Source organism: Microtus ochrogaster, unplaced genomic scaffold, assembly GCF_000317375.1.
Source record: "Microtus ochrogaster isolate Prairie Vole_2 unplaced genomic scaffold, MicOch1.0 UNK60, whole genome shotgun sequence".
In the NCBI taxonomy this organism is placed as follows: domain Eukaryota; kingdom Metazoa; phylum Chordata; class Mammalia; order Rodentia; family Cricetidae; genus Microtus; species Microtus ochrogaster.
Window position 1 is genome coordinate 2063857 of NW_004949158.1, and position 12555 is coordinate 2076411.

Here is a 12555-nt window from a genome sequence, read left to right on the forward strand (position 1 = left end):
TGTAGACCAGGCTGGTCTCGAACTCACAGAGATCCGCCTGCCTCTGCCTCCCGAGTGCTGGGATTAAAGGCGTGCGCCACCATCGCCCGGCTCATCAGGTTCTTTTGAGTCTCCATTTTGTTCAGTCCCCTTCCTGCCCGTTTCTTACATTCCATTTGTCATGCAGCTTTAGCAGTAGACAGTCTCCCTCGTCTCTCCACCTGTGATCTTTAACTCTTGGTTCTTCATTGGTTTCTTGTAAGCTGTAGGTCAAGATCCCACTTTTTAGTTGGCATTAAGGCTTTATTCTGACAGTAAACTGTTCTCCAGCTTAATCCAGACACAGTAGAGCCTTGTTCTCAGAGAATAAGCCCGGGACTTGTGCATATGTGTGACAATTGCATGCATGTGAGGACAGAGGTCAACTTTGGAGATGCCTGTTGGTTTCTGAGACTGAGTCTCTCACTAGGACATGGAGCTCACAGATGAGGCAAGCCTGACTAGCCAGGGAGCCACAAGGGTTCTCTTGTCCGTGACTCCCCAGTTCTGGGACAACAAGTGCCACCATAATTGCTTGGCTTTTTACATGGATTCTGGGGTTGAATTCAGGTCTTCCTGCTGATGTGGAAAACACTTTGCTGACTGAGCCATCTCCTGCCCAAGACTTTTGAACCTAACTTTTGAATTTTCACTTCTACAAAACATCTTTTCCGGGCATTTCATCACTTTCTTTAATGTTCTTCTATTTGCTTCATTAACAGAACCTCCAGTTGACTTTATTTTGGTAGCAATTCTTTACGAGTTTTGAATTCATGAAGACAGATTCTAGAGTGAGGATAGAAGGATGAGGGTGGTTTAATCCTTAAGATAGAACCATTTGGGTCCTCTAAAAGGACTGGCTAAATGACCTCAGTGGTTTCTTCAGCCTCTAGCTAATTTGTAGCAGTGATTTTTTTTTCCCCCTGCATGTAGGCCTCCTAAAAGAATTTTAAAAAAAGCTATACCCTCTCATACATTTAAAAATTGTTAGTGAAAAGATTTACGTAGGGCAGGTGAGATGACTTTGTGGGTGAAGATACTTGCTGCCAAACTTGGAATCCTGTGTTTGCTGTTTGGATTCCGCTTGATGGAAGAGCAGAGCTGACTCCTAACAAGCTGTCCTCTGATCTCCGTTGACTGCTGTGGTGCCTGTGCACACATACACGTTGATGAATGAGTGTTTCTTAAAAATTAGGTAGTTGCCAAGAAGTTACTCTTTTTGTCATGTTTCTAGAAACTTTAGAAATCGCCCAATAATGAAAACCAGTGTGCATTGTAGCAGCCTTGGATTTCTCTTTCTCTCGGGAAAAGTCCAGCTTGCTTTGTTAATCCAGATGAGCTGATTGGTTGTGTTCTTGGGACAACAGCCCTTTCACTCTTCAGTTTTCACATTAGAAATGGAGTGTCAAGTCAGAGTGCTGCCCTTGTATTTGTGGGGTGACTAAGACAGGGTCACTCCCTTCACTGAGTCCGCCCAGGAGCCCCTTTTTCTCTTTGGCTCTTAACTTGAGAGCCTTAGGTTTTCAGGCTCTGAACACCGACATACCCATGCAGGACCTAGATGGAAGGGAGGTAACTGTTGCCCCTAGAAAGTGGGAGAAGGGTGACGGGAAAGCACAGGCAGGTCAGTCTTAGGGGAAAGCATATTAGAAAACCGGGTTGCTTAAAATGTGCTGTACTCCTCCCCTGTCCTTACTGAGCCTGGAATTGGACTTGATTGTCTCTACCAGTTCATTATTTCCCCCAGCTGTCTCGGGTTTTTATAGCGACCAGCTTCTCCTGTGGTGGTTATTCTGGTTTATAATCTATCATGATATTTACAAAGTTATACAATAAACATAGGCCTATTTCTTATATTCTCCTTTTTCTGCTATGTTTCTCCTTTGCAGCTCATGCAGGACCAGTCACTTATGTTGCTGCCTCTCCCCACAAGGACTCTGTGTTTCTTTCATGCAGTGAGGTGAGATCCAGTCTCTTCTTTCCAACCACAGCTGAGCTTTAATAGGCCCAATCCCTGCTGTGGAGACTGGCCAGCAGCTGTTCTTTTGGATTATGAAACCCTTTCTTTTTCTCTTCCTAGGACAGTAGAATTTTGCTCTGGGATACCCGCTGTCCCAAGCCAGCATCACAGATAGGTGAGTCTCAGACCAGTGATGAGGAGAAAGTGGTAATAGATCCCACGTGGAAGAGGCTTTCTTTGCCCAGAGTCAGCAGAGTTGCCAGATGCCCACCCTCTGTGGCGTCATTTTCTGTCACTGAGGTTCTGCTGACCATAGTGCAGCATGTACCAAGAGGAAGGGCTAGCTCCTGGGTGGGTGGTTATCTCTGCAAACAGACAAAAGGACTAGGGTTATTTTTGTTAGGCATTGTGGCTTAAATGTGAACCCCCAAATGACTGGAGACTGATGGGTAGCTGTGGGTGGTGAGACTCAGGGATGGAGACCTGCATGGCTGCTGTAACAGCAGTTAAGAAACCCAGTGAAAGTGTTCCCAGGACTCCTTGACTTCTTTTGAAAAACTGTTTCTTCTACCTGTGGCTCTTGTTCCAAACCGCCCTTTTTTTCCTTTCTAGGCTGTAACGCCTCTGGATTCCTTCCTACCTCCCTGGCTTGGCATCCTCAGCAGAGTGAAGTCTTTGTCTTTGGTAAGGCAGCATGGCATCTTGACTCTTAGAATGGGGAGGAGGAGAAAGGGCTCCCTTCACGGTGTACATGCTCTTGTCAGTACACTTAGGCACTACATGAATTGTGCCAGTTTTGTTTAGCTTTGGAGAACACATTTTTTTCCTAGTTGATTTGATTCCTCATTGTTCCAGCTCTCCTATTCTGGGCATGGTTAGAAGTCAGTGAGCCGCTTAGCAAGCAGCTTGCTCTTAGAGAATTATGTTTTGCTGTGGGTGTGGCTGCATATAGTAACAGCTTGTAGTTAAAGTAATAGCTTTATCTAGTAATCGTCACAGCCACACAATGACTTACTGATCTTGCCTAGCAAAAAGAAACTGGTGCTCAGGGTGGCAAATTTGTCCATATCTTGAGGAACTAAGATTCTTTCAAATCCAGCAAATCCAGGTCTGACTGATATCAAGGCTATGTGGTTTTTGTTTTTGTTTTTGTTTTTTTGTTGTTGTTGTTAAGACAGGGTCTTAGCTCTGGCTATCCTGGAACTTGTTGTGTCTGGCCTTGAACTCGTGGAGATCTTCCGGCCAGCCTCTGCCTCCTGCATGCTAGGATTAAAGACTGTTTGACCATGCACAGCCTGAAGTATATGTTCTTAATGACTGCAACATGCTGTTTCCTCTCCAGGTGATGAGAATGGATCTGTCTCCCTTGTGGACACCAAGAACGCAAGCTGTACCCTCAGCTCAGCTGTGCACTCGCAGTGTGTCACTAGACTGGTGTTCTCTCCACACAGGTACTGTTTGTCACCAGGGACCTGGAAGCGATGCTGGGGGACAATGGTGAAGGAGTAGGAATGGAGTGATAAGGGTGTAACTATTGGTAAAGCATTAGCTGGCTACTTTGTTCCTTAGATGAGACAGTATTCTAGCCTGGTTTTCCTAGGTAGTCAGTGTAGTCCTTATTAGGGTTGTGTAGTCTGAAAACAGCCAAAATTGATCTCGTTCCTGTTCAACACAGCTTGACCAATGTAGTCGGCTTCTGGCACCATGTGATTGAGAGCCTGAGTCTGGGTAATGGCTAATGTAGAGAGGGACCCAACGGGGATAGTTGGATGCCAGGATGGTTTCTGTGAGCACTGACTTTCCTCCATTTTCCTTAGAAGTGTAATGGCAGCAAAACCTTAACCCAAAGTGGGCATCAGGCTGCCTTCTGCCCTGGATCACTTTATGGTGGGAATGGGGCTGGCCCAATCAGATTTTGTTTGTGGTATCTGTGGACTTTATCTTCTCTTCCCTTTGTGTCCTCCTCTAGTGTTCCCTTTCTGGCCTCTCTCAGTGAAGACTGCTCAGTTGCTGTGCTGGATTCAAGCCTTTCTGAGGTGTAAGTTTGAAGTAGAATTCCACGATCAGGTGTCAGGGATCAAGACCAATGGGCAAGCAGGTCTATTTTCAGTAACTGGCATGTTGAATTCTTCCTTTGGGTCTGGAGAAATGGCTCAGCAGTTGAGAACACTTCCTTTTGTTCCCAGCATCCATGTCATTCTGCTCACAGTTGTGTGTCACTCCAGATCCAAGTCTTACATGCCTCTGACGTCTCACACATTATTAAAAATAAAAATAAATAGAAGAAAATTCTCCATTTTTTTATTTTTTTGATTTTTCGAGACAGGGTTTCTCTGTGGTTTTGGAGCCTGTCCTGGAACTAGCTCTTGTAGACCAGGCTGGTCTCGAACTCACAGAGATCCACCTGCTTCTGCCTCCCGAGTGCTGGGATTAAAGGCGTGCGCCACCACCGCCCGGCTCCATTTTTGTCTGTAGAGGGTTTCACCCCCAGCACCCAAGGAATTCTCTCCATTTGTGTCATGTCTGCAGAGACTGAGCCCTGGAAGCTGTCTGATTCAGGCTAAGTCTAGCTACCATTCCAGCTTCACATAGGGAACCACTTCTGTGAAGTGGAACCTGCTGTAGAGAGAAAGGCATGGGTGGAAGACCTGGGTCTACATCTTCCTTTGCTGTGATTTCCTGCTTGGTTGTGGATATATCACTTCCTTGCTGCTCTGCCCACAATTTCTTCACCTAGGAAAGTAGATTGGATTGGATGATTGAACAGCCACTGTCCTGGTGAGGCTGTACAGATGTTGAAGTATTTCAAAAAATGTATCCTACTTATGTTAGGTTTTCTTTCTGTGTTCTTCTCACCTGGGTTTTTGTCTCGCCTCTTACCACACCCTATATCCCCTTCTTTGTTTTAGGTTTAGAAGTCAAGCCCACAGAGACTTCGTGAGAGATGCTACGTGGTCTCCACTCAACCACTCCCTCCTTACCACAGTTGGCTGGGACCATCAAGTCATCCACCATGTTGTGCCCATAGAGCCTCTCCCGGCCCCTGGACCCGAGAATGTTGCGGAGTAGAATGGATTTCAGAAAACAAGCTCTCTACTCGCAAGAATCTACTTGCTTGCCCTGGCCTTCCGGTTGTGAGAGCACAGGAGCCTTGGAGAGCATGTTTACTCCCCAGTCCTGCACAGTAAATAGGCAGATTCTCAGCTTGAGGGAGGCTGCAGCCCATGTGACTGGGAGGAAAACTCCTTTATAAGTGGATGTGTGTGAGCACAAGTGTATGAGGTATTGAGTAGTTGGGGTGGGGAGTTAGCCTTCAGCTTTCCCAAAGCAGCGCTCTTTATTCTCCACAAAGTGACCAGAAGTTTTCATGTTTTTCAAGTCCAAGAATTGGCTATATTGTTTGGGTTATGGAATGTGGGTATTCCTAGATTTTCTGACTCAGAGATGGGGTAACTTATTTTTATATACATTAAATAATTCATTATTAAGGGAAATACTTCCGTTCACAGAAGTCCAGCCCAGTGTTCCTTGAGAAGACACAGGAAATACCACAAATTTCTGTTAAAGTGAATCAAATTCATTTTTCGGGTGAATAAATTTAGCTGTTGCAATGTAGTTCTTGTTCACCCTTTGCTCTGCTTGTGCTGTATGAGAGATATGAGTGTTTTCCTGTCCTAAATTTCACAGAAAGTTTTAGGGATGATGAGCGCTTAAAGGTGTTCAGTGAATTCAGAAAACGGACTTCGTTTGTTACAGAGAAATCTTTGTCATTTTTTTTTCTACTTAAAGATTTCCTGAGGCCTGATGACCTCTGGGCACCTTCCTCTGGAGATATGAAGTCTAAATACTGTCTTTGGACTCCTGAGATTTGAGATCTAGTATAGGGAACTCGGAAATGCTGAAAGGTGAAGTAAAGACCTTCATCGTTGACCTTTTCCCTACCTAAGCTGTTATTTTTTACCTGCTTCACTTAGGTGAGTCACCAGAGTGTCAGTCTTACTGCCCAGTGTCTGTTTTCCACCATTCCCAATGCAGCTAGTTAAAAAGAACTTAAACATGTATTTATACTTGCTATTGGTCTAGCCACTCCATTTAGAGTGTTGATAAATACTGATTATATTGGAACTTAGGGGGAAAAAGTTATATACTTTTCCAGTTTAAAAAAAAAAAACACATAAAGTGGTTTCCCCGAAAGAATATGGGCTTCCATTCTGTACTTGGTAGTCATGAGGCTCTGAGTAAAAGTCACAGTCAACCAGGGCTGGGACTGAGGGGAGTATGGATTTCTATTGTTAAGTTACACCGAGAAAGTCAGATGAGTAGGTGGACTTACTGTATGCTGCTCAGCTTGTGTTTGTGGTCACCTAGGGAAGAAGAGCAGATAGTACATTTATATGGCCTGTTTCTTGGGCTTAAGACTGATGGTGGTGGGTGAGACTTTAAAGAAATAAGACTTAAAAAATGACACAAAAGAAGAGAAGTTTTTGAAGAACTGTTACTAGTCATTGTTTAGAAATGAAGAGTAGCGTGGATAAGAGCACGTTCTTATGCTCCAGAGAGCCTAAGTTTGATTCCCAGGCTCATGACCACCTTAACTCCACATCAGGTGCCTTTGGCCTGCACATAAAAGTCTTTTAGAAGTTTCCTTTTAGGCCTGTATTAATAAAAAGTAGTTTACATTGATTAATACTTGTCACAGATGTATGAACTCAGTCAAAGCCACAAATAATGGCCAGCATAATTTTGAGTGATTGTATATTATGAGTAAAGAAGATAGTTCAAAATAAAAGACCTGGAAATAACCAGGACTATGGCTGGAGTTGCAGCAGGTCATTCATTGTCTGAAGAATTGTGCCAGTCCTGCAAGGCCCAGTGGCTGGGAACAATGGGGGCATTTTGCTTGTTGGAAAACAGTTTGATTCAGGTTAGTGTTACTGTTCAAATGTCTCAACACAAGTGACTGCTTTTCCTTAGCCAGTGTTAAACTGCTGACCCACTGTGGTCTGAGACAACCTGGAGTGAGTTCTTGGGATGTGAAACACTGAAGGTCTGTATAGTCCTGGGTGACATCAGACATTACTGATTCTTTAGGTACCTCACTGTAGAACAGATGGTCCCTGGTGCTTTAGTAAAGAGCCATGTGGACATTTCTTGTGGCTCACTGTCACAGCTCAAAAATACCTAAACTCAGGGGCAGAAGATTGTTTAGTGGGTAAAAGAGCCATCTGACGGCCCGAGTTCAATCTGCTACCCACATGGTGAAAAGACTGTCCTACTCAGCAAGTTGTCCTCTGCCCACCTCTATGCACATAAAGAATGTACCCAAAACTCAAACTGCTTTGGGCGTCTATATCTTTAGCTTATAAGGAAGGGCAGGATATTGGGGAAGAGGCCTGTGTTCTAAAAGTCATCAGCTTCAGAGGACGTCATGACATCGCTGTTTCTAGACAGGAGAGTAAAGATACTGGTTTTTAAAAGGTACTGGATGTGGACAGAATGAGTGATGTCCTGTATTTTCTTTGTGTTTTGATAATTGTTTGCCTTAGCTTTGAGTTCACCAAATAAATGTGAATAGAAAAAGACGATATACTAATTCGTGTGGGCCTGTGTGTATATTGTGAAGGTTTGGAGCATGTAAACAAAGTCCGTGTGTGGGAGAAGAGAATTTATATCTAGTCAGCCTTTTGTAGTGAGAATAGAATTGTATCTAGTCAGCCTTTTGTAGTGAGAACTGTATCTAGTCAGCCTTTTGTAGTGAGCTGCTTATTGCGATGTGGATAATCCTGGGGAAAACTCAGAACCCTTAAATTGCTTTGTTTGGGAAAGCAAGCACTAGTCGGTCTCAGAAATTCATCTCTAGTCTGCACAACTGTTGGAAGTGAGCAAGGCAAGTAGACCACTGTTGAATATCCAAACATTTCCTTGTGAGGTTTTTCACGACTTTTGGGCTTCCTTTGGAAGCATGGATATTTTAATCTTTACTGTGTGGTAATAATTCAAAAGCTCAGTAGTTGAGTTTAGTCCTAACATGGTTCTGGTAGAAACCAGCCAATGTCATTGGTTGAAAAGTCACTCTTGATAACAGATTATATTTCATTTGTCTCTGTGATGTTAAAGTGCCAGATTCTAGACAAGCATTTTATTGTAGTGGCATTGTTCTAAAAGAATTAAGAATGCTCATCTTACTAGACCTGGATGGAGGTGGGTGGTCCTTGGACTTCCCACAGGGCAGGGAACCCTGATTGCTCTTCGTGCTGACAAGGGAGGGGGACTTGATTGGGGGAGGGGGAGAGAAATGGGAGGCGGTGGTGGGGAGGAGGCAGAAATCTTTAATAAATAAATAAAACAAAAAAGAAAAATGTCCACTTTGGTTCTCACTTGGATTCTCAGCATCGCAATGAAGATTGGCCCTGGGATACATTGTATGTCTACAAGCTAAATTATGTTTGGGTTCTACACACTACAATTTTTCATGACATTGGCAGGCTTAGAAACATTAAGCAGAGTGTGCCTGGTTTCCCTGGTTGTGCAGGTTTTCATTCCTAAGGCAGATGGCTTAACTTTTGAATCTGAGGTAGTCATGAGTCCTTCAGTAAAGAACTTACATCAACAAACAAGAAACAGTGCTTAACTTTTTAAATCCAGTTTTATATAAGTAGTGGCATACTCTCAAACGTGTAATAAAAGACTCAGGAGGCAGAGGCAGGAGGATCTGAGTTTGAGGCCAACCTGATCTACAAGAGCTAGTTCAGGACAGGCTCTAAAGCTACAGAGAAACCCTGTCTCAAAAAACCAAAAAAAAAAAAAAAATGCACATTTTCTAATACAAGAAACATTCAACATGAAGATAAAAGCCTGCATGCTTAACCAACAATACTGGGAAATAGCCTTCACTTTAAAGATGAGGAAATTGGCTAGAAACTGAAACGTGGACAATATTAAGAACTTTGTTCTTTCACACAACTGATTTACTTGAAACCTGCTTCTGTAATTCCTCTACAAAAGTGTCAAAAGGTTTTGGTCAAATGCTTTGCTCAAATGACTTCACATCCGTGTTCCTGCCTTCATCTCCATTAGTCTAATGAAATATAAGAGAGGTCATGCTGCTTTTGAAAATTCATCAGTTACCCAAGTATGATACATTAGTAACTATCTTTCCGCATAAGAATAGGCTAAGCACGAAGGAATACATTCTAAATGCCTGTGGGTGTTTCACGTGAGCATTGGCTGGTTTGGTTTTAAAGCAAGAACTGACAGAATAAGATTGTGAACAAACAGATTGGTACAGCACACTGATAATTTAATTCTTATTTAATGTGATTATCAACCACTATGTATACAGGTTTTTGGCATGGTCACTCCTGAATTAGGCAGAGGTCTTGCTGGCAACCATTGTTCTGTCTTGTCTTCTCAGCATCACAGCTCATGTGGATGTGGAGAGATCAGGTACAGCCTGTAGGCAAGCACTTTACACTGACAGCTAGTGCCGGCAGCAGTGTGATTTGAAGGGCACAAATCTAGTGGGGCATCTCAGCCCTGCAGAAAGGCAGGAGTCACAGTGGAGGAAGGCCCAGATCCTTAAGGTCTTAAAAGGGAACCATTAGAGCTTCAGGGCAAGGTAGTCCGACAAGATTGAGGCCCCAGAAACCAACTGTAGTTTTAATAATTTATAGATCAGGTTGCAAAGTTATAGACCCAATAGCAAGAATATTCGTGTGCCGTAGCACACAGGTAGTGACTGGGAAACGGAAGCATGGTCATTTAGGTTAACGGTAGCCCATGGAATGGAAGCTATGTGAAGCAAGGAACCCCAGGGACCATACAGTGCAGGAAGGAAGGGACCCTGGAGTCTGATAGGAAAATCCATGCTTTCTTACTGCAATCATTGTTGCTTTCCAAACACACACTCCTGGTTTAAAAATTAAGAGTTTTGTCTTTATTTCATCTCATAAATGAAGGACAGATGTTCAGCAGACTTGACCACTGGGCACTTTGATTTCTCTGAATCCATTGCATTGAGAACGGCTTAGCATCTTCTATGCATACACAGCAGCATCTGTCTCAGAGAGGGCACACAGTCTGAGACCATCTGGAACAGAGAAAGGGAAGGAAATCAGATGGATCAAAGCAACATTTGCTGTACAGACTTAAAAAAACTTTTGCATTGTTGTTGAATTTTTTTAAAATTGGCTCTCGGGTGTCCATAATCATATTCCTATTCCTGAGGCTCAGGTCCCATTCTCATGGTTGCCTCATACACTTGCCCAAATATTTTCTTACAAAGTTTCAGGGTTCTTTTTGTTTCCCCCCTGAGAAAGTAATGGGTCTATCAACTCCAGGCCCATTTCCCATGAGGACAGCCAAGAGCTGCTACTCGAGAGTGCTGTCCCCTCCTGACCACAAGGTTTCATGTCAGCCAGCAACGAAAGGTCAGAGGAGAAGGATAATTCTTCAGGCTGGCTGCACATTAGACACTGGGTCTGAACTCCTTGTATTCTGCAGAAAACACACTGTTTTCGTGTGTTTACTCCACCTGTTGACATGAGCTGTCTGGCGAGTGTCAGTATGAGTTTGAGCATCCTGCTCTTTTGCCCAACTTCCTAATAACGTCTGTAGTTAACTAAAATTTTAGTTTATGCAAACCACAATTTCCACACTATCACTTCTGTCCCTATATATTCCTGGGAGGTAAGAATGAGCTATTTACTTCAGGGAAAACAGGTTTTTCTTTGTGTGTGGAAACTTCAGGGGCTCAGTAATTCATCCAAAACTATAACGCTTCTAAATGGTATATCAGGGATTGCTACCTTGGCCCTTAAGTCTAAATCCAAACTGAGGCTTTGAGGCTTCATGATACACTGCTTTCCTGATAATCTTTGTGAACATATCCCATCATGCAGTGTTTCCTCCACTTCAGCTGTGAGAAACAGAATACCAGCAAATGGGGCCAATTGCCAGACAAGGCTAAGGATCACTGCCCCTGTCTTTGTTATAGCCTATGGTGAACACTGACTCTCTGATCGTGTCAGGCCAGAGATATGGCTTCGTTTGCCCTGAGAACTCTGGCTATTCTAAAGAGGGAGTACAAGTATTTCTGAGGTCATTGTGACTCTTGAGTCATCGTTTCTGGCATGGCACGTATGAGTAGCTGGGCTCTCCCCATGCTGCACATAGGACAGCTCCTATTAAAGGGTCCTGAGCTCCATCCCCGTAGCTGCCAGACAGTTGACATGGGGAGGCTGCTGTTGTTGGCTGGTGAGTATGGCGGATCCTAGCAATGCCATAAAGTTCAGGAGATGCCAGTTTGTCATTTCCCTGGTGCCCAGTAGAGCAGTCCGGGACTCGGAGAGTCTGGATTAACAAATATGAGATAAGACATAACAAAGAATCAGAGGCACTAAATGGGGAAGGGCCAGAGAAGCAGGTCTCCAACCAAGTTGTTTTCTTGCTTGGGCTTCCTCTTGGACCAGTTTATTCAGAATTTCTGAGACGAGGGCTTTGATATGAGTACTATTGAATTTATAGCCAGAATTGAGAACCGCTGGCTGAGCGCTTTAGCAGGACTTCTGCCATCGACCCTATGCAGAGCATGTGCAGGTACATGGTGATAGCTACTAGGAAAGGGGCTTAGACTAGCTCCACTGTTAACTTGTAAGGAGAGGAAACCAGTGACTGATGTGCATCACCATTGGTGCATCTGCATGTGTATATGGTGTTGAGCTGGAGGGGTCACTTGCATATTGGAGGGTGTGCAGGGGCATGCCACAGTGCGTGTGTACATGAATTTCTTCATTTCCTGCAGGACTGGTTCTTCTGATGAAACACAGTGATGGTAAGGAAACCACCTTCTCTCCTCCATAGCCAGGGCGATTCTCTGGCTAGGAAATCTCCCTTCAGTGTCTCCTGGACCCTACCTGACTTGGCTCCTTGGTCAGAGGTTATTAAATCCATTGGAATTCAGCACAGGATGCTGGTCACTTGTTTGTATGGCTCAATAGGTCCCTGGATCTAGACTGATAAGGGCTTCTCTCTTCTCCCAGCAGCGAAGGCAAGAGTTTTAGGGGCATGTGGAGGAGGTGTTGATGTATGTGGATGGATTGGAGACCGTTACAGTGGCCTGGTCCCTTTGGTTGGGCTTTCTCTACCCTCTGGAAGCCGAGCTCCCTCCTTGCCCCATGCTCTCTGCTAATACTTGCATCCTTGCCAGGTACTGCCTACAAGCTGGTGTGTTATTTCACCAACTGGGCTCACAGTCGGCCAGGCCCTGCCTCCATCTTGCCCCGTGACCTGGACCCCTTTCTTTGTACACACCTGATATTTGCCTTTGCCTCAATGAGCAACAATCAGATTGTTGCCAATAATCTCCAGGATGAGAACGTTCTCTACCCAGAGTTCAACAAACTCAAGGAGAGGTATGTTAGATGTGCTGCTGGGGTCTCAGATTTTAGAGCTAGAGGAAAATTCAGCTTCCCTGGTCTTTCTAATCCTACCTTTCTCTCAAGTGGGGATCTGAGCACTAACTAAGAGCTCTCTGTTGACCAGCCCCCTGAGCTGCTTCTTTTTTTTTTTCTTTTTTT

The 12555-nt window shown here is 44.1% G+C and overlaps 2 protein-coding genes across 2 annotated transcripts in view; both read left to right on the top strand.

The window, feature by feature from the left end:
• Positions 1-7571, top strand: part of Wdr77 (WD repeat domain 77) — a 10644-nt gene extending 3073 nt beyond the window's left edge. Inside the window, exons 5-10 of the mRNA XM_005369785.3 lie at positions 1908-1978; positions 2099-2153; positions 2591-2662; positions 3321-3429; positions 3948-4016; positions 4888-7571. Coding sequence (XP_005369842.1) covers positions 1908-1978; positions 2099-2153; positions 2591-2662; positions 3321-3429; positions 3948-4016; positions 4888-5047 — 536 coding nt within the window. The 3' untranslated portion in view covers positions 5048-7571. The remainder of the gene's footprint in view (positions 1-1907; positions 1979-2098; positions 2154-2590; positions 2663-3320; positions 3430-3947; positions 4017-4887) is intronic.
• Positions 7572-11163: 3592 nt separating this feature from the next.
• Ovgp1 (oviductal glycoprotein 1) overlaps positions 11164-12555 on the top strand; it is a 13735-nt gene continuing 12343 nt past the window's right edge. Inside the window, exons 1-3 of the mRNA XM_005369788.2 lie at positions 11164-11233; positions 11781-11810; positions 12186-12390. Coding sequence (XP_005369845.2) covers positions 11209-11233; positions 11781-11810; positions 12186-12390 — 260 coding nt within the window. The 5' untranslated portion in view covers positions 11164-11208. The remainder of the gene's footprint in view (positions 11234-11780; positions 11811-12185; positions 12391-12555) is intronic.